General features: G+C 43.4%; 1 protein-coding gene across 7 annotated transcripts in view; it reads right to left on the bottom strand.

The window, feature by feature from the left end:
* Positions 1-25,793, bottom strand: part of rbfox1 (RNA binding fox-1 homolog 1) — a 309,662-nt gene that overhangs the window by 135,953 nt on the left and 147,916 nt on the right. For 3 of the 7 annotated variants that reach the window (XM_066641700.1, XM_066641699.1, XM_066641702.1), the window contains exon 1: positions 10,291-10,872. The exons of the other annotated variants lie outside the window; for them this stretch is intronic. In XM_066641700.1, the coding sequence (XP_066497797.1) occupies positions 10,291-10,389 (99 nt within the window). In that variant the 5' untranslated portion in view covers positions 10,390-10,872. Of the gene's footprint in view, positions 1-10,290; positions 10,873-25,793 lie in introns of those variants that run through there. 7 annotated transcript variants of the gene reach the window in all.

Genomic DNA, 25,793 nt, shown 5'->3' with positions numbered 1-25,793 from the left:
AGGCTGGGTTTGTGAAAACACACCTCAAATAAAACTCAGTTGTAAATAAATAAATTACTGTCCACTCGTGCGTAGAACACTCAGATCAAATCCTCCTATTCGTCCAGGACTTTTATTTCAAATCATTACTGGATACAAAATAAACTACAATAAAAGCAGAGCGTCTCCTCTGGTCTAGTCACATGAACAGAACACACGGTGCTGCTCTGGGGGTCTTTCTCTCTTCATTCAGGGGTCCATCAGCTTCTAACGTGCTACACTTCTCACTCAACACTCTTTATTATGGAAATAAAACACACCTTCGTGACTGATTTAACCAAAAACAAGAAGAGGTGAGTATGAAAATAAAAGGTTTTATGACGGTGTCAGTATTTATTTTTAGAACCCTCACGTCTCACCTGAGCCCCCTTCACAGCTGCTGCCAGTTTTAAAACCTGTTTTAATCGGTAACAACACCCTGAAATGTTGTTTGCATTAATAAATAAATGTGCTTAAAAATTTCAAATAGACATCAAACGCTGAAAAAACAACCTCATCTTTTCAGTGTCCCCCTCTGGATTTACTCTGCTATAGGAATGGGCGACATGTTTCTATACCACATCAATGTATGTAAATAACTGAGCCGGTGTTCCTGGACCCTAAAAAAAATACACTCTCTTCTTGTTGTGCTCACACTAGAGGCTATCAACACTTGTAGTTTCCTCTCTGCAGCAAATGGTGCTTTACCCCTCATCTACAGCGCTCCTCAAAATGGCCCCTGCCACTTCAGGGTGTTTTAATAGTTCAGCCAGGGTCAGAGTCAGCTGAAGCTATGGGGTGTGGTTATCATTTAAAGGGCTCATGTCCCGCAACTTTTGTATTGTACCCCATCCTGAGTTCTCCATTTTACGGTGTAACAGCCTAGATGTCAAGAACCCTTTATTACATCAATAATTATCTCTGAACAAAAATGACTGGTTCCAATTTTAATGCGATTTTAAACGCCATCGAAAACTGTCCCTATAAAAAGCAAGTAATCAGGAGCTTTAAAGATAGAAGATAGTGCAGACACGTAAAATGAGAAATGGAAAGGATTCTAAACAGCAGAACAGCTGCAAAAGCAAACAGACATTATCGCAAATGCGAGAAACTAATCACTCAAACTCACACACACACACACTACAGCAGACACACAAACTGGAACACATGTGCCCAGTGAGGCCTAGCAGATGGTCTCCGCCTCCATTTCCATACATACATCACCTTTCTCTCTATTTCCTGTCTCTCTTTTCTCACGCTCTCTTTCTCCCTCTCTCTCTCTCTTCCTCTGTGAGCTGATCATTCAGGCTCAGCACAAACGGACGAGTTGGGACACCCACAGTCCTCCTGTTTGCAATCAAACAAAAAAGCAGGCGCTATAAAGAGCTCGTAAACAGTGGAGACAAAAGAGGTGATGCTTCAGAGCCATGGACCGTGACACATGTAATAGGGCCGTCTCTCACTGCTTACTGAAGGTTATGGTGCCTCATCATCTCCTGATGACACGAAACATCACTCATCCCATCGACTGCTACACCGTTCTGAAACCTGAGAGTGGGACATGATAGCGTGCTGTAGAAAGAGTGCGGTCCTCTCTCTGCAAGAGAGGGATACGATGCTACACCTGTTCTGCAGAAAGAGTAGAGCACACCTTTCTGTTCTTTCTGCAGAAATTAGTGTCTGCTCTATAAAGAGGTGGGATGTGATGGAACACCTTCCTGGAGCTACGCAGGAGTCGGATACAGAACATCTGAACAAACACTTTGAATTATTTTAAGATTCATCGAGCTTTTATTATGAAAAATAATGGCTATTTTGTGGATATGCTCAGCTCACACACACACACACACACTAACAAGATTAAACACCACCACCCACACATGCTAACCAGGCTAACCCCCAAATGTACACTAGACAAGTGCCTTAAAACAAAAGAGAGAGAAAACATGCATTATCATCCCACCAGTTGATAGCGACTCCCTGCCAAATCACCACCGTAAATTTGAAGTGCTCATTCCTACACTGGAGTTTAATCGATGAATCGCGACAGCTTCATCGGATGTTCCTTTAGGGATAAGTGTGAAACTCACAGGTTATGTTTGAACAGGCATATGAACAGAGGAGCTGATGTTTGCTAAAGCAGACGTGCTCCAGAGCCTGAGAGACGCCGAGGTGAACTGAAGGACTCAGGACTTTTAATCATCTCTAATTTTGCATTCTGACTGACAACTCCCTTCAGAAACACAACTTTGAAAAGAGGGGCGCTGATCTGAGTTGTGCTGCTTCAAGCTGAGGGGGGAGACGCCCTTGTGGGTTAAAAAATATATAAATCAAAGGAACTCACATCTTTTAAAATGATTACAAACATATGCATTAAACATGAACAGCTGAACAACACTCTTAAATGTTAACGCTCTTAAAACATGCCTGAGAAACTTGTGCCCACTTTATAACATTTAATTCTGCAAAACTAGTGATTATCAGACACACTCAGAGCAACGTTCCTATTCATTACAGCAAACAGAACATAGTGGACTAATGTTGATGACCGTATACAAATCTAACAGCTAAAACGTAACCTAAGATAAGATTCGAGGCTGTCGTATGGGAGGAGTCAGAGAGTGAGAGGGTGAGAGGGGTTCGGTACGGAGGCTGCGCCATCAATAAATGAGTAACAAACAGAGCAGAGGTAACACAGGGGGGAGAGAGAAAGAGAAAGCTGAAGAGAACGAGAGAAACAGAGAGAGCAGCTCCGCAGAGTCAGCACAGATGGGAACAGCCAAGGAGAGGGGGTGGAGGTGGAGGAGGAGGAGGAGGAAGAGGAGAGAGGGAGAGGCATCGCGATAGAGAGGAGAGAAAAGAAAAGAAAAAAAATGAGAGAAGCACTCTATGTGTTAACACTCATTAACCTTGTGATAAATTCTCAGGGTCCTGTTCACAATTACTTCTCGTCCTAAACACACTCCCTGTGTCTTATTCACTATACAGTGCACTATTGTGGGGATCCATCGTTTTGTTGTAGTAGTGTCCAAAAAAATAGTGTGGAATTTACAGTGCACTCCCACACTGCAGCTCAAAAAGTAGTTTATAACCCATATCCACTAGCGGATACCCATAATTCACTGTGTTGTTTAGTAAAAACCTGCCAGAATTGTTCACTATCCTCTTGAATTCAGTTCCCTATAATAGTGCACTATATAGTGAGTAATATAAAGAATGGTGGATAGGGATTTGCTTTTGTTGTTATGGACAATACTGAGATCATTATAACATACCAGTTTATAATATTCAAAACACTTCCCTCTGATTAAAAAACACATGAAACACTGGACACCAACTGTTGGGGTCAAACTGACCCTGAGGAAAAATAATTAGATAAGAGCAGTGTTAAGTGAAGAGTGTAATTTTTAAACAGTCAGGAACCTGTTTGGAGAGTATTCTGTTCTGGACAAAAGAATGAATAATAAACGACAAAAAGCAGCTGATAAATAAGGAAACCATGTTTCTGAGCAGTGCTTCAGCTGATATTTAAATTGCAATTAATATTTTAAGGATGCAGACTAATATAAATATCTATATCACAAAAACTGCACATTTGCAAATTGCGACTGCAACGCAAAAAACGATTCATCTTCCAGCCCTGATTCTAGCCCACAAAAATCAATGCAGTTGCATCAGCACCTTCGGATCAATGCAGACTAAAAGGATACAGGACGAGAGAGGTGAGGTACTAATGAGTGAAAGATGGAGAGAGGGTAGCCACTCGACAGAAGGCTGGGGAGGACAGATTGAGGTTTTTTTTTTTTTTTTCTCCCATCGAGTCCGACCACCACGCCTCCCACTCCGCCCACTCCGGGTCAGGAGAAGGTCCGCAGCGCCAGAGGTGAGCGAGAGCGGCGAGAGACACGGCAGCGCACTGGGGTCAGGTGAGGTCTCTCAGGGCTCGGTTTAAGCCTGAACTGCTGCAGCAACAATCTCAGCTCTAACGCCTGTGGCCCAGCAGAGTCCACTGAACCGAAACCTTTCTGCACACACTGTTTTTCTGTGTGGTTTCTGAGACCTGTTTCAGTAACTGCAGGCGCCTAGGGTCACTAGTGGCTCTGTTGGTGGGAGGCCATTTTCTTACACTGATAAACTCTCTCGAGCTGAGGATTCAACTGATTAAAAATAAACATTTATGGGATTTAAAGCAGAGGTCTTCAATTACAATTCAGTGACATCCAGGTGTTAAGACGTCCTCCCAGCAAAGGTCCACAACTCAGGATCTGTGCTTGGTTTCTTACTGGTATTTCACATTGCTGTTCTAGATTAACATCCCTCTTTTGGACCATGTAAGACCCACTGTCTTTCTCCATCCATTCACCTTTAAACACTCAATGTTCTGCATCAGCTTTCTAACTCTAGTGAGCTGGCCACCTAGGGTCAACAACCCATAACTGGCTCAGTTGAGTAGGGAAGCTATTGTCCTATTAACTGGATTAGCAGCGTCTACCGTCCATCGCCGCTACCGCCTTTAAAAACACTTCATAAACTTTATTATTTATTCTCATTAATTTATTAGAAATGGGTCAAACATCCGAATAGAACCATCACTCAATCCCAGTCTGGACCAAGGGTAGATGCAAAGCTGAATGAAACCAGTTAAACTGCTTGTTACCACAAGTCATTTATGACGGCCTACAATTTCAGGAAATATAACGTATTACGTCAAACAGTGTCAGAAACCACAAAAGCAGTTTAATCCAATTTAATCCGGTTTCAGGAAAGTGTTTGATGATTTATGCATGCTGTTTACATGATGAGAACCGCTGGGATATAAGCTTTCGTAATGTATCACACTGTCATTCTCTATAGTTTTAGTGGGAATTGTTTTTTTTATTGCCATTTTTAAATAGTAGCTCTGCTATGACTACAAAGTTAAATTCAGCCTCTTTGAGCAAGATGCTTTAAAGTGCTATTCATCCAGACACTAAATGCAAATCTATTACAGTAGCACAGCAACAGAAGAGCTCTCCAGCTGTTCCTGTAAATGACAGTAAAGCACTTGCGATGTGTAGGACGTCAGCATGTGTTTCCATGCTTTACATTACATTTACATCTTAATGTGACATTGCTTTTAATGCAGTGGTCCATTAGTCGTCAGAGAAAATCGCATCACGTTATGAACTCAGTTTTACATTGACATTAAAAAGGCCAGTGCAGACATTTTGCCAAATAAGCTCATGATTCAGTTGTTTGTTGTGCAATAAATACATGAAGATAACTGGAAATGTACCAAAGCAGATCAACTCTGCCCTGCAGCCGAGGAAATAACTGCTCTCAGGGTGCGCTGTGTGCCTTCAGAAATATTACGCGCTATAGCGTATTACCTAAGAGTGCTTTGTGAAGGAGGCCTGAATTCGTTTGGACTCCACCTTTCACTCTACCATTTAACCAGCCCCTCTTATTCCTTTCCTTACCTATTAACCTAGACGCAGCAAAATGATTCCAGATCAGTGTATAAGAGCAACTCCCACACAGAATCAACAAGGCTTTTATATTTCTTTAGAAATAAATAAATAAATCTAAAATAAATACAGTCTTAGAGTTCCCGAATGCCTCAGCCTCGGTGAAACAATATTCAAATGCACTCCAGAGCACGCTGACAGCTTTATGTTTCCACAGAGAGCGGTTGTTATGAGTCTCTTTTGTGCCCTGCTTGGAACCCACATTCGGTTCCCTCTGCTGCCACTAGAAACGGCTGGGGACGCTTTGTGCTCTCCTGAGCTGTTCACAGAAAGACCCACTCGCGCCAATATTTACAGTGTGCCGTACGAGTGGGGGGCAAAGTTACTTGCCTGTGTGAGTGGACTGATTCATATTTGTGCCCGGAGTAATAGTGAAGAAAGGAAGAAATGCAAGCACAGAGTCTCTTCCTCACACATCCTACAGCTACATTAAGTACGATAAGAAGAAAACCTCACTGAACTTCTTTATCCCAAGGCAAATCTCTCACTCTGCGGTCCCAGGAATGGATTTCAATCTTAGGTTTTATTTATATAATTACCGTCTTCACTTAAAGTTCTGGAAAAGGCTCAGATATAAGAATGCAGCAAATCTGAGTTATCCACAGGATTTTCTCTATTACCTTAAAGTATATTGTTGTTTTACTTTTTATTTTCACTGTTCTTTTACTTTATTCTACCCACTCAAGTGCCCCAGTCTGACTGCTCAAACGGGACAACGGTGTACTCTTAGTACTTGAGGGAACATATTCTTTTTTAAAATATATTTTCAATATTTTATTTCCAGTCAAACTAAGATATCTGTCTAGTACCTCCTTCTTCTGTGTTGGTATTACGCCTGAAGCCACAGCTCATTTCTCAGACAAGATTTGAGCCTTTAACATATGGACCGAAATATACAGCTTCAAATATTCCAATTAAAATCATAAAAAAGACGACGTAATTCAAGATAAACAAGTCTCAGTCACAATACTATGATTTTAAAGCATCCCTGAGTTTGGGGAAGACACTATATAAGTGATGGTGAATATGATTATGGCTGAAAGAATTTAAAGCGCTGCAGTCCTATTCTAGCCTGTGTTATCAATGTCTTATGACCAGCTTTAAACAGAAGCATTTAGCTTCTATAACAAACTTAGACCAGTCAGAGACAGCTGGACACTGCTCTGCGTATAAGACCCACAAACACAGCTGACTGACTGGACCTCTACATTCAGCAGCCGGAATTACAACCAGATGTTCATGTTCTTCAGTAGATACCAAGTCCTGGGCCTTTCATTTACAGAAAATCATTTTTAATTACAATTTAAATCACAATAATGGACAGAAAAAAACACAAATTAGTGTTAAATTAGAGTTAAAGTCCACCTCAAAGCTCAGCTCTGCGTCAAGGGAACACTGAGACCCCTTTCTGGCAGGTGTACCCCTCCATCTCTGTTCTGGAAGTGTGATGCCTGTGCTGTGAAGTCACATGCACAAACTGAATGCAAAGATTTAAAAAAAATAAAACAAACAGCAGCTCTGCTCGCCGGCCTGAATGAACCACAGCTGTAGTCACATATATTCACAAAGTCTTACATCTCAGCTAAAAATAGCCTCAAAGACCCAGATTCCTCAGTTCACTCAGTACACATGAAAACACACACACACATACAGCTTCACTATCTCTCTCTCTCCTTCTCTTATGCGCTCATGCACACACACACACTTCAGTGTAAAGGCGAACACAAACAGACACAAGAACATATGTGTTAATAAAAGAGCACACGCGTGACCAGCTGGTCTGTGTGTTACAAGCTTCTAAAATCTGATTATCTCTTTTATTTCATTTAGAAAAGATAAAAAAAAATGTGCTGATGCTTTTCAATCGCCACTGAATTAATTAGACAGTGCCGTGCAAATATGTGAAGCTTGTAAAGCCCCTTCGCTGGACAGTAAGTGTTTATGCACTGAGAAAAACACTACAATAAATACAAATAACAAGAATACAGCTCGTATACTTTACGCATGGCATTAAACATTTCCAAACCTCTGCTTCTGGCAGACTCTGGTTTATTACTGGGTGTAATTCAGGACCAGGTTCATCAGATTAGTCCTTCATTCACTGATAAACTGTTGTTACGTTTTATTGCGTTAAATATATAGGCTGCTTTTACAGCACGAACCATGGTTTTAAATAGTGTGCTTAAGAGTGCATAAGTGCAGTTATATAAATATATATGCGTGCACTGATAATATTTTCATGCCCATTTCCAATGCCAGTATTCCAGTTTATTTACAGTGTAATTGGCCAAAAGCCGTTGTGAGAGTCCTAAACGGACTCACAAACACACACCATTTCCAGTACTCTCTGGTTTTAGCTGAAATTGCAGTATAAATAATATTATGAGCTCTGTAACGGGCCCAGACGTTTAAAACCCCTACATTTAAACACCCATTTAACCAACAAGAAATCAACAGAAGGTCTACATCAAAACTAAAAAGGCACACGCTGCACAGCACAATGACTCATGTTTAATTATGCTGCGTCATTTTGGTCCAGGGATAATGGCACACGTGCACTTCCCGGTCTCACGTTATTTATCTTACAACTGGGTAAAATAAATTAACCCACTCCCTGACTGTGTGTCTGAAGCCAAAGGTGCTGATCTCCTCCTGATCCTGGCTGACTATAATTGTACGTTTCTAATAGATATATATTTAGACATATATATGTGTTTTAAGATGTATTTATAATTAAACTGATAAAGACAGAAGGTCAGAAAAGGTTAGAGATGTCACTAAAGGTTAATGGTGGCCCGGCTGTGTGGGCTAAAGCTAAATGAGATGGCTTATCTCCATTACACACTCACACACATGGCCACGCCACATCTGATGACTGATCAATACGACAGATCCACTCCTGATCGGATTAATCCTCTCCAGCTGGTCACCGCTGGGTCAGAATTAAAGCAGGGCCGAGTGGAACAGGATCCAGAGTGGAATTGAAGGAGCGAGGTGATACGTTTTGAGGTGTTGTCTGCATGGAGTAGAGGCATGCGTCTGCGCAAGTCTGCAGCCTCAGCACCGGTATGCGCACGATAGAGCAATACACACACCATCTTGTGTCAGGAATGCAGACACACACACACACACACAGAGCATCCTGCAGATGTCTGGACTGCTTTCAGCTGAATCTCTATTTTCCAGATACTAAACTGATCATCCACAAGATTACAACCACTGACAGTTAAGTGAATAATACTGATGATCTGTTTACACTGGCCTCTGTTCATGTTTTGGTCTATGGTTTTGCTGGATGTTCAATGGTTAAAACATACAAAAAGGGGGTCCAGGGAAGGATGACCGGTGAACGGGTGTCAGGGACGTGGGTGCCCAGTTCATTGGGAGTGAAGGGGTCAGTGTGCGTACTAATCCCCATACACAGCAAGCTGCTTTAATAGCATTAACTCTTTCAGCAGTGTGTGCGACAGTGGCTCTTCTGTGGACCAGGCAGGCTCGCCTTCACTCCCTCGACCACCGGTGATCCTCGGGAGCCCATGACCATCTTGACCATGTTGCAGGGTCAGCGGTCATCCTTCCTCTGACCACTACACCACTGACCATCTCTCCTGCTTCCAAGACCATTAACGGACTGATACACCAACTTACCAGAAAGGTTTGAGGTTTGCGTTAGAGTAAAATTAAACCCATTCTTTCTTGTGTTTATCTAAGAGTTAAAGGGCTCCTATCAGATCAGAGTTAATTTACATACATCTCACCTGAAAGGCCAAGTTGAATAAAATGAAGAGGGTTTGGAGAACAGCTGTTCAAATGAATTAAGGCATTGTGACATATGTGTGCATTTTATGCTTCTATTATTTTATATACTGTTTTACAAAATAAACAAAAGTTCATTAATGATATCTAATAATTAAAGCTAATCTCAACTTATTACCCATTCTTTTCAAACTTGGCATTTAATTGTCACTCCACTTCACACACATTTTACCACGTCCTGCATCTCTGAACACACACTTAATTATAAATCTCTCACCACACATTTCTAGAAGATTTAGAAAGAGACAGAGGCCTGAAACCCTTCACAGCGTTCTTCTAAATTTCTGAATTAGAGTTGGGGAATGAGAACAGTTTAATTTTCCACTAGGAGTGCACTGCAGACAGGCCATAGAGAAGGCAGCATCACACACACACACACACACACACACACACCCCAGTCCATTTCATTAGAGATGTTTGAATGGAAAAGAAAGCTAAATGAAAAGTGATGTGCTTAATTTGTGTATCACATCAACACAATCCAGTCTGTCGAGGTAGTTTTGCTGATCACTGTGAAAATGTAAAATATTTAATTCACACAGGAGGTGCATAATCAATAATGATTTCCCTCTTTTTGTTTCATCTCTTTCTCTCTCTCTCTACACCTTCTAGCCCCTGTATCCCCTCCATCCCTCTTTCTCCCGGTTTTCCCATCTCGGTCCACCACTCATTCTCTTCCTCCTCCTCATCATTTCTCTCTCTCTCTCTCTCACTCACTCTTTTCTTCCTTAATCCCTACCTTTCTGTCTATTTCTTGTTTTTCCTCCTATCTCTCTTTTTCTTCATCTTTCCTCTCGGCATCTCTCTCTCTCTCCTTAGTTCTCTTCATCTCTCTCACTATTCTTCTCTTCATCTTTCTTCCTCTCCATCTCCATCACTCTCTCTCCTTTCATCATTCTTCTCTCTCTCTCTCTCTCTCACACACACACACAAACATGCACTCACTCACCTGCTGTAAGTACATGAACGTCAAGGCACAGGAGAGTTGGGGGCACGCGTCCACGCGGGGCAGAGCCACGCACGTGCCGCCCGCGAGCGGATGCTGCATGGCGCTCGAGCCGGAGAAGTCAACCGACGGGTAGCCGAACTGAACTTTGTGGCCAACGGACAGTTCACGTAGACAGTTACGGAGACAGTGGCTTGTGTGACTGAAAACAGTGGGGTTTAACCAGACAATCAGCCGCTGGACTCAAACAAAACGCTCCTCTGCTGGTGCTGGTGTTTGTTTTCCCTCGCAGACTCCGTCTCGGCCCGAATCTCTCACAGAAATCACGGAGAAACCCGAAGTCGAGACGAAAACTGACGGTTGAAGTCGAAGTTCAAATTAACGTTGGTTTTTCAATCGAAACCGTCTGATTTTACCTCAGAATCTGAAGCGCAAAACGGCCCGTTTTTCTCGCTTGTTTTTGTTGAGCTGGTCCTCGCAGACTCCTTGTGCGTCTCCTTTCGTCGCTTTCTGTCCAAAGTCAGTGTCTTTAAATCGATTAAAAAGCGCAGAAATGTCGACTGGTTTAACGGTAGTCCGTCACTTTGCCAACGGCTCTCTGCTTCAGCGCTACTTTCGCGCGCGTGCAATGGTCCGCGTGGAATGGAACGCTCGAGGCAAGAGGGGGCGGGGCTACACCGGACAAAGAGCCAATGAAATATTCGTTTGCAGGCATGTGGGCGGGGTGACGCGCTTTCTGTGTTGGGAGGGCTTTGTTTTTTTGTTGTTGGTTTGTTTGTGTATATCTGTACATATGTGTGTGTATTTATCTGTATATTTGTTCATTTATCTATGGCTGTTTTTCTTACATGAATTAAAATGTAATTTTAATTGTTTCTCATTATGGGGCACTAAATAATTGTCATAAATTATTAAAAATATATTTATAAATATAAATATAGTCCGTTTTAGGGGAGAAATTAGATTTTGATATTGAAATTATTAATAATTAAAAGCTTGAGTGCGGATGTTGAATTACATGTCTTTGCAAAACGCACCCTAGCAGCCTCACATGAGTAAGGTTTGTATGCTTACTGCTTACTGTCAGGTGTGGGCTACAGGGCTATAAAGCTAACCCCCAGTGTTAGCAATCTATCCAATACCTTTGGGATGAATTGGGCTGCAGGGCTAATGTCCATAAATGTTTAGACACACAATATATGCAGCAATATCAGGAATTAATTAAGCAGAATAGCTGCAGAGTAGAGCTAGACAAAAAAAATAAAAAATAATCAAACCTATCTCAGAAAACTGGTCAACTCATTTCTCTAAAGAGCTAAAGGCCCACTGTAAGAATCCTACAAATAAACTCAAAAATGTAGCATCTTTATTTATTTAAAATAAATATGGAAAGCCTGTGCCATTCATAAAACTCCAGTTTGACCAGAGAGAAGAGTCCAAAGGGATTAAAAACCTCTCACAGCTTCCAAAAAAGAGCATGTACCTGAAGTAGAGTGGCATACCGAGGTGGTAAATAATGTATTAAAGAGGCACGCGATGGTTTTAGCAATTCACAGTCCAGAGTGAAAACCTGCTCAAAGATCTATTAACAACAATATAAGCATGACGTATTAACACAATGAAAACACAAACAACCCACAAAAACAAAAGCTATTTGACTCAGGAGCAGATCTGAGGCCTGAGCAAACAACAGCAAACATTACACTACGGTGCTGGGGAAGAGCTCTTTGAATTATTCATGATCTCCTTCTTTAATCTTACTTATCCATTTTTCCCATTACACTCGTAGGTTGCTACCACCCTACACCCCCCCCCCCCACACACACACACCATTGCATGCATTCACACACACACACACATTTCCCACCCCCAGCATTGGCTACATTTAGGAAAGAAGGCATCAGATGCTTGTTACTTTAAAAGAACAAAGTCGTGAAAATGGTGAAAATCGATGGTATCCATGTTGCACCAGAGTATGTAATTAAAGAGGAAGAAAGAAAGAGAGAGAAGGGGGTTGTTTCTTCTTCAGAGGATGAGGTGGTGGAGGAGAAGGAGGAGGAGGAGGCACACGTATTATGGAAAGCGCTTAGCTCTATTTTACTCACGCCTCTCCTCTTACTCCATGCCTCTAGGCAAGGATGTTGCTTTTGCATTTTTTGTTTTTAATTTTCCTGTTCCACACATGATCAACCTCGCTTTCATAAAGAGCGGCCCTGCTCCATATGATGTCTTCAATAACTGTGTAATTACATATAAGCGGATATGCTAATTCATTAGCTGGAAAAGTAATAGTACATTAATAATTAATAATTAGTAATAGTACAAAAGTAATTATAACAATACCACAGCTTATTTCAACACAGAAATGTGGAAAATGGTTAGTAGTCATTTTTAATATTTAAACTATTATTAATTTATATTTGTGTACAGACTAAACAAAGCACATTGGCTCCAATAACTGCCATTAATAACCCATGCAACAGTGGTATGTCTACCACGGACGTGTTCCCGGTTATAGTGTTAATAGCGTGATTGTCCTGCGAATGCTGTGTTTGGTTCTCTATTTCTCCTTTCTTTCCTGCTGTGGCTTTGCCACGTGACAGAGCCCAGTTCCCCTCCGCAGTGCATCTGTCGTCTTCTAGCTTTTGCTGAATAAGTGTGCTCTGCTTGCTCTCTCTCTCTCTCTCTCTCTCTCTCTGCTGTTGTATTATTTGGTCATATACTAAACTGCAGGAACCTTGGACTAAATGAAACACTCCTAAACTATGTATTTTTTCAAGCACATTTTCCCACACTGTTTCTGTTCTATCTGCTGAGTAGTTTCCTAAAATATAAACTGTGCCCTAACTTTGGCACAGGCCACATATCATTGTTTTCACACCTCCAAAAACAGCAACATTTACCAAACAATGCTTAAAAGCTTCTGGCAACATGTTATAAAATATTAAAAACAGAAATCTGATAAAACACTCCTCACAAACGGCTCCATTTACCCACAGAGCTCTCTCTCTGAGAAACGTCTGGGTCTTAATACTGTAGTCATTTGGCATGATTGACAACCCTGCATCACTGCCCTGTATTGAAACATTTTAGTTTCATGATATTAAATGTGAGGTTCATGATTTTAATCCATTACAAATTTTATAAAACTCAGAGAAAGTTTTCACATCATTTGCTAGATCTCCGGTTGGATCGTGTGCTGGAAAAAGGTCCAGTGTTTGTACACAGCCCTGGTTCAGTAAAGCGGAAACAAACTAAACGTCTAGGTCCAAGATGGTTGTATTACACCAAAAGAGGAGAAATACAGCAGACAGTTATCAGACTCTTGGAAGCTGTTTTTAAGACAGTCTCTGTTTGTGTTCACTGTGGCGCTAATGAAACAAGATTAACTTCATTAGAAAGAGAACAAAGATCTTCACTCTCACCAAACAAACACAATCCCCCAATAAATGACTGAGAAATGCCTCTCCTTTTCCTCTGCTGATGACGGATGTGAAGCTTTGTGTGTTTTTCTCTCTAATGTGTGAAAGTATTGACAGAGTCCTGACATTTGAACAAACTGAACGTGACTCCAGTCGATATGTAATCACGCTCGGTAATTATCACTTCATTAATGCGACGTAATTAAACGTCATGATCTTTAAACATCAGCAAATGTAAGATAACGTCACTCTCCGTATCTCCGCTGGTGACGCTTGTCGTTGAATTGACACAACCTGAAAATATCACCTGCTATTTACGCAGGGTCTAGAATTTAGAAATAATGGATAATGGAAAAGAAAAGACACAGTACGGTTTACAATTCAATTACGTTACATCACAGCAACAAGCTGCAATCTGTATCCACAGGGTATTACAGCCAAGACCTCTTTTGGACACCAAAACCCATGGAGCTCATTAAAATAGTGCAGTATTGGCATATAACCTCTGCATATCCTCTGTACACTTTAAGGTTGCTTTCACATTGTTTTATCCTGTTCCTTTCATTTTAAACCAAACCAGAATAACAGTGGGGGGAGGCTATAGTCCGGACCAAAGAACCAGAATCCGTCTGACTTAAAGAGGTGGTCTCATTCTGGATCAAACTGAACCCTGGTTTGCTTTGTGTGCAGTGTGAAACCCCTTTTTTGGATGGTTCGTACGCATTACAGAGAGCTGAGGCAGTCTAAGGGACATTTATCATTATCACAAGGGCACTCAGTTGTTTAGAAGCTGAAGTGCAGCCAGGAGTGGTTTGGAACACAGCATTATTCAGCCAGTGCAGTGAGTTTAGCCATTTAAGGTGGACCCAAAAATGAAAATAATGAGCTGGTAAATAAGGCTGACACTTAAATATGAAGGTTCTTCCTGGGTTCTTTAGTAAAGAAAATGGTTCTGTACAGAACCCTGAACACTCGAATAAACATTGTGATGGAAAATGTGCTGTAGATGGTTGTATATACCACCTTTTTAGAGACGGATTCTCTATGGCATCAAACAGGGTTCTTTTATAGCAATGTCCAGCTTGTTACAATGCAACGACTCTTTATGGCGCCATATGGAACATACAATATAGAAAATACTGTATTGTTTAAGGAACAATAACCAGAACAAACAGTCTGCACACGCAGACATTGCAGCTAGACCAAACAGAGCAGGCGCCCCACCAACCAATGAAGGAGTTCAAACAGTGATGGAGAGAGAGGGAGAATGTGTGGAATGGTGGGAGGTTACAGCAGGGGGCGCTACACATCGCTCTGGATACAGAGGGACTGTACATTGATAAATATTCAGCTTTTAATTTACTCCATTTAAACGTTGGTTCATAAATAAAATGTGTTGTGCCATTTTAAAAGTTGGAATAGGTTTAATACAGGATTTCTGAGTCATCCAGGCCAGTAGGTGTCAGTATATCTTCATGAAGTGAAGGAGAATCAAGGGATATCATATCTGCAGTGCTGAGCCTGACGTTGCAATGACAGACACTCTGTTCTCCTTATTACAACCCAGAGAGGAGGCAGGATGGTTTTAAAGCTGTGAGTTTAAGGTAAAACCGCTATCTAGTGTTGCTTTAAGTGTTGTTTTTGACCATCTTCTCTCAAGCCAGTTAATTAGCTAGTTAGGACACCTCCAAACCCGTAAAAAACAAGCCTTAAGCCACCACCTGAAATCCATAATCTCCTGAAGGCTATGTTCACTGGCGAGTGCTGGACATAGCCACAGAGCATGTGAATGATAATGAACAAGGCTTAGTGAATATGTACCTGCAGAGAGAGTGTGATCAGTGGGTAATCCTTATTACAGCTGCCGCCTGCCATTTTCTTATTTGCAACGGAAAAAATGTCAGTTTTCTTCTCATGGCGAGACGTGAGAGCATGAGAATTAGAGAACTACCTCCGCCTACTGAAGGCCTCCCTGAACCAAACGCACTCCACCGCAGCAAATCGAGGAACGGTGTTTCAGAAGAACACATCTGGTTGTTTACATTATGGCGTCTCAATAATTAATGACACAGTAAGGCCCACATAAAAGATCTGGAACATAAAAACCAACACAGACGTGCGTGATGAACTCTGGACCTCTGCCCCTGATGCTGCAGAACATGCAGTAACCCATTATAGAAATAAAAAAAATACTCACGTGTCCATTTATCATTAAACATTCACACAATCTAAAATGAAGCTGCCTTTCAATAAACACACACATCCTGAGAAGGAACCATGTGTATACATTATATGGGACCCCTAACAGCCATGCAACCCCAAGATTACAAACAGCAGTCACAGCTTTCATTGTTGACACATCAAGCTTCTGATCTGAACACTGTACAGCCGCTCACTGTGAGAACAGCGCAACTCTACGGGTCTGAAAGAATGTTCAGTTGGAGAGAAGAAGAAGAAGCTTGCACTTAGAAAAGGAAATAGACACAAAAGAAGAAGAAACAAAATAGTCACTTTTTGGGATTCGCTCAGATCGTGTGGAGAAGAAAATGCAACCGATTTCTAAAGCTGCAGTAAAACAGAGTGACTCTGCAGTAAAAGAGGCGGGGCTAAGGAAGGACTGGAAGATTAGTGGCGCCAAACAGTCATCCATTTTGCAGTTTGCTAATAAATTTGCTAACTCACCAAACATAAACAGGGCGGCACGGTGGCGCAGCAGGTAGGTGTTGCAGTCACACAGCTCCAAGGGCCTGGAGGTTGTGGGTTTGATTCCTGCTCCGGGTGACTGTCTGTGAGGAGTGTGGTGTATTCTCTCTGTGTCTGTGTGGGTTTCCTCTGGGTGACTGTCTGTGAAGAGTTGGTGTGTTCTCTCTGTGTCTGCGTGGGTTTCCTCCGGGTGACTGTCTGTGAGGAGTGTGGTGTGTTCTCCCTGTTTCTGCGTGGGTTTCCTCCGGGTGACTGTCTGTGAGGAGTGTGGTGTGTTCTCTCTGTGTCTGCGTGGGTTTCCTCCGGGTGACTGTCTGTGAGGAGTGTGGTGTGTTCTCCCTGTGTCTGCGTGGGTTTCCTCCGGGTGACTGTCTGTGAGGAGTGTGGTGTGTTCTCCCTGTTTCTGCGTGGGTTTCCTCCGGGTGACTGTCTGTGAGGAGTGTGGTGTGTTCTCTCTGTGTCTGCGTGGGTTTCCTCCGGGTGACTGTCTGTGAGGAGTGTGGTGTGTTCTCCCTGTGTCTGCGTGGGTTTCCTCCGGGTGACTGTCTGTGAGTCCAAAAACACACGTTGGTAGGTGGATTGGCGACTCAAAAGTGTCCGTAGGTGTGAGTGTGTGAGTGAATGTGTGTGTGTGTGTGTGTGTGTGTGTCTGTGTTGCCCTGTGAAGGACTGGCGCCCCCTCCAGGCTCTGGACCCACCGCGACCCTGAACTGGATAAGGGTTACAGACAATGAAGGAATGAACCAAACATAAACATCATTGATCTTCGGTAACATTTTATAATGAGATCAAATCACGTTCTAAAATGCCTCGTGTTTACCATATCTACATTTAACATGTCCTCCATTTTGTGTCTACAATACTGCTGTACAAAGCCTCGCGCCTTAAGGTCACTGAAATCTGTGGAGCAAAATTAGTCATCACTGTGAAGTCCATTAAAATGAATGGAATTTCACTAGCGTTCACTAGACTACACTGGAACAGACAAGTACAGACAGCAGAAACGTCCCTTTAAAGGTACAGCAGGGGTCGTGTTTCTGTGTGTAACATATCTGTAATTTAAAAATCAAACATTCTCCTGCTCTTTTGTACTTTATGCCCTTTTTACAATTTAAAGATAGTGTTTCTGAGGTTAGAGATCATGAATGGAGCCTATTAATACTTGTGATTTTTAGTCTTTTTAAAATACAATTCTAATTGTCATTTTTAATGCAACAGTTTTAATAGAATGACAAAAACATTCCATTATTTAAATCTTTAGAGGGCACCAGTGAGGGTCCCACCACAGAGACGGGTCCCACCTAATACTGAGGATTTTTTATTTTTTTTTAAACAAGATATTACGTGTCCTCAGAGTGGACAAATGGAGCATATACTTATGACATACTTATGACCAGAGAACATATGGTCAAGCAAAAAAAGATATATATATATATATAATAACGATTCAGATTTATTTTCCCTGTTGTTTTCCTTCTGAGAAATTACAATGTGTGTTTGTGTTTGTTTTGGTTTTGCGTTGTCACAGGGAGGTGCAGTAACTCTGCATCATGTTCAGATCCGTCCGACGCGTCCGAGCGAATGAGCTGTGGCAGGACTCTAGCCACGTTGTCGCTTAGGATCAGGTTGTGTGCGTTTGACTGAGCCGAGGCAGGACTGGACGGCTCGGGGCTGAGCGTCTCCTCCGCTGACAGAGTAATAAAGTAAAGGCAGGATGGCCTCTCTCCACCCGGCACCAGGCAGCTGACAGCCGGCACCAGGTGCCAAAAGTGTGGGGAAGATTGATGAAGTCTCAGTGAGGTGGATCGAGCCGGAGGAGCCGTTGTTAGTGTTATTTTTCATTAGGATCCACCGCTTGCCTAATGTAGGACCTCAACCGGGAAGATGGGCGACATCCGTGGCCACTGAGACATCTGCGGTGCTGAGGACGAAAGAGAGACGTCGAAGTGTGGCACCAAAAATCAAGCTTTAACATCTGAGGTTCATTGTATACTGCTACTGTTCACACTCGGAGGGCATTTTCCCAGTGAGGGTTGTATCTGTGGCTAATGTTTACAGAAACTGAGAGCTCTGTTTCTCCATGTGGGATCTTCCCAGACATAAACACTGCATGCGTTTATATCTAATGAATATTCATATCCGTCAGGGGTCACTCACAACTTTAAACCAAAATAGAGAAATAATTTAGGCAGACATTTGTGATAAAACATTACCCTCCAAGAATCTGTTCCACTCTCAGAGTGCCGGGACAGTGGGATCAGATCATTTACCCTGTAAACTGGGGTGAAGGAATGACACAAACAATGGTCTTTTGCATGTAACCTTTCACAACAAAACACAAAGGAAACAATATGATTACAGAAGCTATATGATCTGTGTATGAATAATTCACACAGAGTCAGCCACAAGAGCAGAGTCTAATGCGCTAACAGTTTTCCATTAGACCTTATGATGGAAATGCTAATATGGCTAACTGGGGATAACAGTCTTTTTCTCCTCATTTTGCAACACGGTGGGATCCTTTACCCCTTCAGACAACAAGGAGGTGGACTTCTGTGCTTCTGAGTGTTGTGAGACTCTCTCCAGCGCACGAAGAGAAGCTGTGTATGAGATAAATCTATCCATGTTTCCCATCTGTTTACATTTGAGCTGTATTCTGAAAACAGGCATGAATTCCAGGCTAAGATTCAGATTAGAGAGAGAGAGAGAGAGAGAGAGAGAGAGAGAGAGATGTCACTGTTTGTTATCAGCCTCCAAAACGTCTTCACGTATGTGACACAGATTTTTTTTTCTACCCAGAGCCTCAACAAACCCAAGCCCATCAGTGATGAGGGTGGGTGCCTGAAGGCTAATCAGAGACTCTCTCTCTCTCTCTCTTTTGCACTATTCCACAATTTAAGGAAAGTCAGTTTACATGACAGTAATTACGAAAACAGATGGGATCCGCCGCTAAAGTGCGGCATTGCGGAGACAATGGGCCCGATGCATCAGGGACTTCGGGGGCCAATGAGGAGTGGAGCCAGATTGTGTGGCAGCTGAGACTGTCTTTCATTAGCGCTCGAGTGTGTGTTCGGGGAAACAACAGCAAAAAAAAAAAAGGGAAACCGAGAGTCGTTTGTTAGCCCTTAGCTGGCCGCACCAGGGGCCTGCAAATTGATTACTGGGCGGGACGAGACGAGACGGGGTGAGGCGAGGTTTCCTCAGCACCTCCGCACATCTGGCTCCGAGAAGCAGGAGCTTGTCCACCTCCAGCTCTCTATCTCTCTCTCTCTGACAACTCCTGCTGATCTGCTCTGCTTTTTTTTCCCCCGGATGTTAAAGCGGCGCTGTCCTTTTAATTGGTGACAAAAGCAAACATCGCCGAGATGTTAATCACCTCGGTGGGACAGACGGAGGAAGAAAACAGGAAAGCGATCCAAGCTCTTCCCTCTTTTCCTGTCGGTGTTGTACAGGTTTCCACATGAACACACGTCTCTGCATCTGGACTAGAACATACAGGGGGAAGACGATGAAGAACAGGAAAGCGAGGGAAGAGAGGGGGATGAGGAGGAGGTGTGTGTCAATGGTGGGTAGATAATTAGATGGCTGTGGGTGCATACATCACAGCAAGTGATGTGTTTCTCAACTAATTAAGACCACCCTTGTGCAGCCTGGGCCTCGGGAGTCCTCCGCACATCAAGAAATAAATAAAGGAGGAGGGACACTAGGATGGCGAGAGCAGGGAGAAGCCATGGAGGAGAAGGGTGTTGCTACACGGTGGACAGTTGAAGGGCTGGTGAAGAGGCCAGACGAGGGGAGGGTGGATCTCAGGGGCCAGACGGCGATTGGGAGCGACGTCTCCGAGAGCCAGGGCAAATGCTGCGGATGACTTCTCGGCGCTTTCGCCTGGCGCTGCCATTAGAGTGCTTTAGCTTCCATTAACGTGTCACTTTCCCTCGGCCCGGGCCGAGCGAGGAGGGGCCGATGCGTTCTGACAGGACCAGGGGCTGTCACATGCAGTAAACGGTTCGGGAAAAAATCCCTCGCCCAGACCTCGGAGCTCCAGATCCATCAGACCTGCCACTCGGTCCCCCTCCGAAAGCACAGAGCCGCGGACAGGACTCCATTAATTAATCGCTTTAACACGCACTGCTCCAGCGTCTCCCTGCTGCCTCCGCTGCTGCTGCTGCTGCAGAGCCTGGAACTCGGCCCTCTCTGTGCCAAATGGCGCGGCAAAGCGCAGGGAAAAAGCAAAACACACACCCACACCCCAGAAAAAAAAAAAAAAAATCATACAGAAACACACACAGATGCTGCGAGGCACAGCGCCAGCAGAAATGAGCCAGAACAGTTACTGCTGACTTCTACCGCAACGAGAGGAATGCTACGGGAGCTAAAAAGATTAGATCCATGAGGGGGCAGACCCACGGGGGGGAGGGGGGGGGTGCACAAAATGGCCATAATCCACACAGCTGCAGGGTCTCAGGGTCATGGGTGGGATCCTTTCCTCAGGTCAGTGTCTGTGAGTGGGGGTGGGGCTGGGTGTTCTCCCTGTGTCTGCGTGGGTTTCCTCCAGGTGCTCTGGTTTCCTTCCACAGTCCAAACTCTGTGACATATTCCACAGGGGTGTGTGTGTGTGTGAGGTGTGTGTGTGAGGTCTGTGTGAGGTCTGTGTGTGTGTGTGTGTGAGGTCTGTGTGTGTGTGAGGTCTGTGTGTGTGTGTGTGTGTGTGTGTGTGTGAGGTGTGTGTGTCTATGTTGAATTCAGTGATTCTGGACCAACAGTGACCAACATAACCCTGAAGAGGATGAGCTGCCTATAGGAGATGAATGAATGGATGAATTGAGCTGTTTTCATGTAATAATGAAGAACACATTTATCTGCCTTTCATTTGCCTTTCATTAACGGCGAGGAAGGTCCTTTTCCTCCATAAAAGTGAGCGTGTTGGCTGGTGATCCTGCGGTTTAGGACCTTTATTAGGCGACGCTGGTGACAGGGTATACACGCGACAGGGGCCAATTTCTAATACTCTTCATGAGCTGGGTTCACAGCAGCCTATTAGAAATAATAACGAACCCGCGGGTCACTTAAAATCAATTCTCAGTTTGAGAAAAGTGAATCGAAGCCTCACAAAAGCTCAGGACGCCTCTGTCCTCTAGTACGAGCATCAATTACCTCCGCAAGTTTAAATAACCAGTGATGTTTACACAATACTCTCCCCTTTCTTTATTTTTTAACGGCATATTCGTCCAACTCCCACAGCTCATTAAAAGTGCTTCCATTTATTTGCTGTGTGCTAAGGTCTTTAAATCTGCCACAACACACAGAAGCAGGCCAATTCCACTTCTCCCTGTGGTGTTAATAGAAGGCACACGCTGCTTCCTCATTAATTATATCAACGTATAAGAAACATCCGCTTTTCAGCCAGCACCGAGGCAGGACTCCCGAGCAAATCGGACACACGGGGATGAGCAGGGATTAACTATGCGGCCCCCAGATTAAATCTGAACGTCGTATAACCGCTGCGTTATGACGGGAACCTGCTCGGAGATCTGAGCTTTACGCCGCTCGGGGCCAGAGTTCAGATCCTTCTGGACTCTCCTTTTAAGGGCCGCTGTTTCCTCCCTCACAGTGAAGTCTGTGCTCAGTGGGGTGTGCTGGTGCCTGGAGATGTGGCCTGCAGTGGAGCTAGGGTCCCTAAATGATTCTCAGCTTGGAAACACCGCCTTAAACGCCAACATCTAGTGCTAAGCATTTCCAGAAACGTAAAGGCTCCTAGAGTTACACAGTCTCGCTCCTCAATAGTCCACTTTAATCAGGGCCCTGTTTATTTGTAGGGAGAGGGGTCAGAGAGAGAGAGGGGGGGGGGTAGTAAGGAAAGAGAGAAGGTCAGAGAGAGTGAAAATGAGAGTAAGGAAAGAAAGAAAGGGAGAGAGGAAAGAGAGAGAGAGAGCAAAAGGCAAAAAATGAGAAAAGATAAGGATTGAGTGAGAGAGGAAGAAGAGGAAGAGAGACATAATGCAGAGAGTAAGAGCACGAAGGATTAAGAAGAAAGAGAGACCGTAAGAGAGAGTGAAAGAGAGAGAGAGAGACATAATGCAGAGAGTAAGAGCAAGAAAGACAGTGAGAAACAGAAATAGAGTAAGAAGAAAGAGAGACAGCAAGAGAGTGAGACAGAGAGAGAGAGAGAGAGAGAGAGAGAGAGATGGTAGTTTCTGGAAAAGGAAGAGTGAAGCGTTACAGAGCTGGGTGATCTTAGCGCTGGTTGCAGTAATTATCCAGCTGCTGGAGCACTGCGGCGGTGAGAATGAAAATGAGCTGCGATTATTAAATGCACCACAGAGAAGATACAGCGCTAGGTGGGGTCTACAACAGGAGCCATGTATCTCTGCATCATGTTTCTCTGCCGCAGAACTGTTGGAGCTGTGTACTGAAGCTCTGCGTTCACAGATGGAGAGAGAGAGAGAGAGAGAGAGAGAGAGAAAGAGAGTTACCTAAATTAATCTAAGACTGTGATCATGAATGGCACCTTTAACTAGGCTGAAAAAGGCATCGCAAAACACCACAAATGGATAATAATCCACTGCTCACTCGAGGGCTCTCACCATTAAGAGCTTCAACTTTAGTAAACAATATTAATCTCCATAAATGAATAATAATCAGCTGGTTGTTTGCCATTTTTTCAATTATTAAGCTCTTAAAGCAAGAAACAGCTTCATGTTCGCAAGCACTTAGAAATTAGTTTGGTCCATCATTGAATAAACTCCTAAAAACTCAACACTGTGCATCAGAATGCCCTTAAAAGTGGTTTAGATCTATTAACACACACCGAGCGATCCCTGAATTCTCCTCTTTATTTAAAACATAAGACTTACAGAAGTTGATTTTCTCAAACAAACCATTCCACCTTAAAAAACTGAATAAAAAAAACATACGGTGGGTGTTGGTTTTGTTGTGAGAACAGCATTTCTCCAGAATCATCTACATTGCCTTTAAGGCGTAAGGTTAGGTTTAGGGAAAGTGTTAAAGGTACACTTTGTAGAATTTGTAGCTTAAAATCACAGCTTCTAAATCACTGAGGTGCTCCACTGACCTGTAAGAGGGAGAATAGAGTCTCATCCAGGCTCAGCACTACAGAAACTGCACTATGTATCATTTGGAGGAGAGTAGAATACAGCCCCACATCCGCCACCTTGTCCATCCCTCCCCCTCCCGAAACAATAGGGGGAGCCCAGGAGCAAAAATATCAAATATTTGTTTGTATTTCTTTAAAGCTGATTAATAACGATGGATCAGAGTGAATTCCTATATTTAGTACACACTGTACAATTGCTAGATATAATTAGTACACACTGTACGGATCCTGGGAAGAGTGTTTGAATTCACACTGAGAGCAGCCTGGCGTGCCGAGTGTGAACTGGACTGCGGCTTTTTCTTACACTCCTCCCAACCTGAGGCTACGGCAGCGGCGTATTATCCCGGGACTTATTAGCTAGCTGCATTGTCCCAGGCCCTCGTAGCCGAGATAACCCTCACCTAGTCTTATCACCCGCACACAAAAGCAGGGGATCCAATAGAGCGGCGTGTAATCCATCTCTGTCAGCGGCATTACGGAAATTACCTGTCACAAGCATCATGGTCTAGATCCCGTGATTAAACACCAACTTTGGAAATAAATGCCCAGAGGTGGCGGAATCCGAGGGGCTTGGCAAAGTACGTTTCAATTGAGATCTCTCTTTTTCTCTCTCTTCCTTCAGAGCCCCGCCCCTCCTCCTCCCCTTCTCCTGTTACTATTAATTGCCCCACTCTACACAGGGGAATTATAAATGACACAATGTTCTGGTGCAGAGGAAGAGGAGGAGGAGGAGGGGGGTGGTGGTGGTGGAGGAGAACACGGGGAGATCATCGCAGGCTGTTGAGGAGAGCGGCCGGATGATCTTCCATTATCTCTAATTCAGACGGGCGCTGTTTTCCGTCACCGGGCTCGTCTCGTGACGGAGGAGGAATTGCTGTTTCTAAAACGGAGCGTGGAGAGGGAAGTTAAATGGATCTAAACCTTCTGTTCGCTGCTTTCTTGTGTGGCGCTCGGCCTCTAATGGAACCGAGGCTCGGCGCCTGACGAGATCAGAGGGCCACACTGTGACCGGCGTTCAAAGATCCCTCAGTAATTCAGAGCACAATTAATGGACACTGACACCTGCTCCAAACTTTACCAGACACTGTCTTTCCTGCTTTCTGTCCTTCCTTTCTCCTCCACTTACGCCTCCCTTCCCTTCTTTCTACCATTTCTATAAATGGATTCATTTTCCTTCCTTCCTTCTCTACTTCCTAGCTCGCATTCTCTTTTGTTTCCTTCCTTCCTTCCTTCCTAACTTCCCTTCTTCTTTCCTACCTTACCTCCTCTTAATTACTTTCCTTCTTTCCTCTTTGTTTCCTAACTCTCCTTAATCGCTTCCTTACTTCCTTTCTAACTTCCCTTCCTGTTTTCTGCCTCCACCCCTTCTTCCTAACTTCCTTTCCAGTTCCTTTTCCTTTCCTCCATTCATTCCTTCAACTCTTCCTAACAGGCTTTCAATCTTCCTTCCTTCCTTCCTTCCTTCCTAACTTCCATTTTTTTCTGTCTTCTGTCTTTTTCCTTCCTTTCCTCCTTCCTTCCTTCCTGCTTCTCTGCCTCTGTCCCTTCTCCCTTTCCCATTCCTTTTTCTTTCCTTCATTCATTCCTTTAACCATTTCTAACTGTCCTTCTTCCTTCCTTCCTAGCATCCCTTCTTTTGACCATTCTGGCTTTCTTATTTACTTCCCTTCTTTTCTGCCTCCTGTCTCTTTTTCCTCTCTTCCTTCCTTCCTTCTTTCCTTCCTTCCTTCTTTCCTTCCTTCCTTCTTTCGTTTCTTCCTAACATCCCTTCTTCTCACTCTTCCTTCCATCCTAACTTTATTTTTTGTCTTCCTTTTGTTCTTCCTTCCTTCCTTTGTGCTATCCTCCTTGTTCTTCTTTTCATCCTTCCTTCCTTTCCTCTTTCTTTCGTTCCTTCCTTCCTAATGTTCTTTCTTCTCACTCTTCCTTCCATGCTAACTTTAATTTATTGTCTTCTTTTTTCCTTCCGTCCTTCCTGCCTTCCTTCCTCCTTGTTCTTTTTTTTCATCCTTCCTTCTTGAGAAAACACTGCTCATAAAAACAGAAACACATACACTTTACAGTGATCAGGCTTTGAATAATCTCCATTAAAATGCATTAAACAATATGAAACACCCTGGAACAGCTGCTTAAAGTCACCTTACACAATGCCAAGTGTTGACTAGAAGGGTATAAAGCCACCACCACATCAGTGTCTCCACACCTGCTCTCTGGTGCTTCAGTGGTGCTCCTGACCATTAAGGAGTAGGGTGAAAGGGGTTAATAAA

The sequence above is a fragment of the Hoplias malabaricus genome, chromosome 13, assembly GCF_029633855.1.
Source record: "Hoplias malabaricus isolate fHopMal1 chromosome 13, fHopMal1.hap1, whole genome shotgun sequence".
In the NCBI taxonomy this organism is placed as follows: Eukaryota; Metazoa; Chordata; class Actinopteri; order Characiformes; family Erythrinidae; genus Hoplias; species Hoplias malabaricus.
The sequence above is the reverse complement of the archived record's forward strand: the minus strand, read 5'-3'. Positions and strand labels throughout refer to the sequence as shown.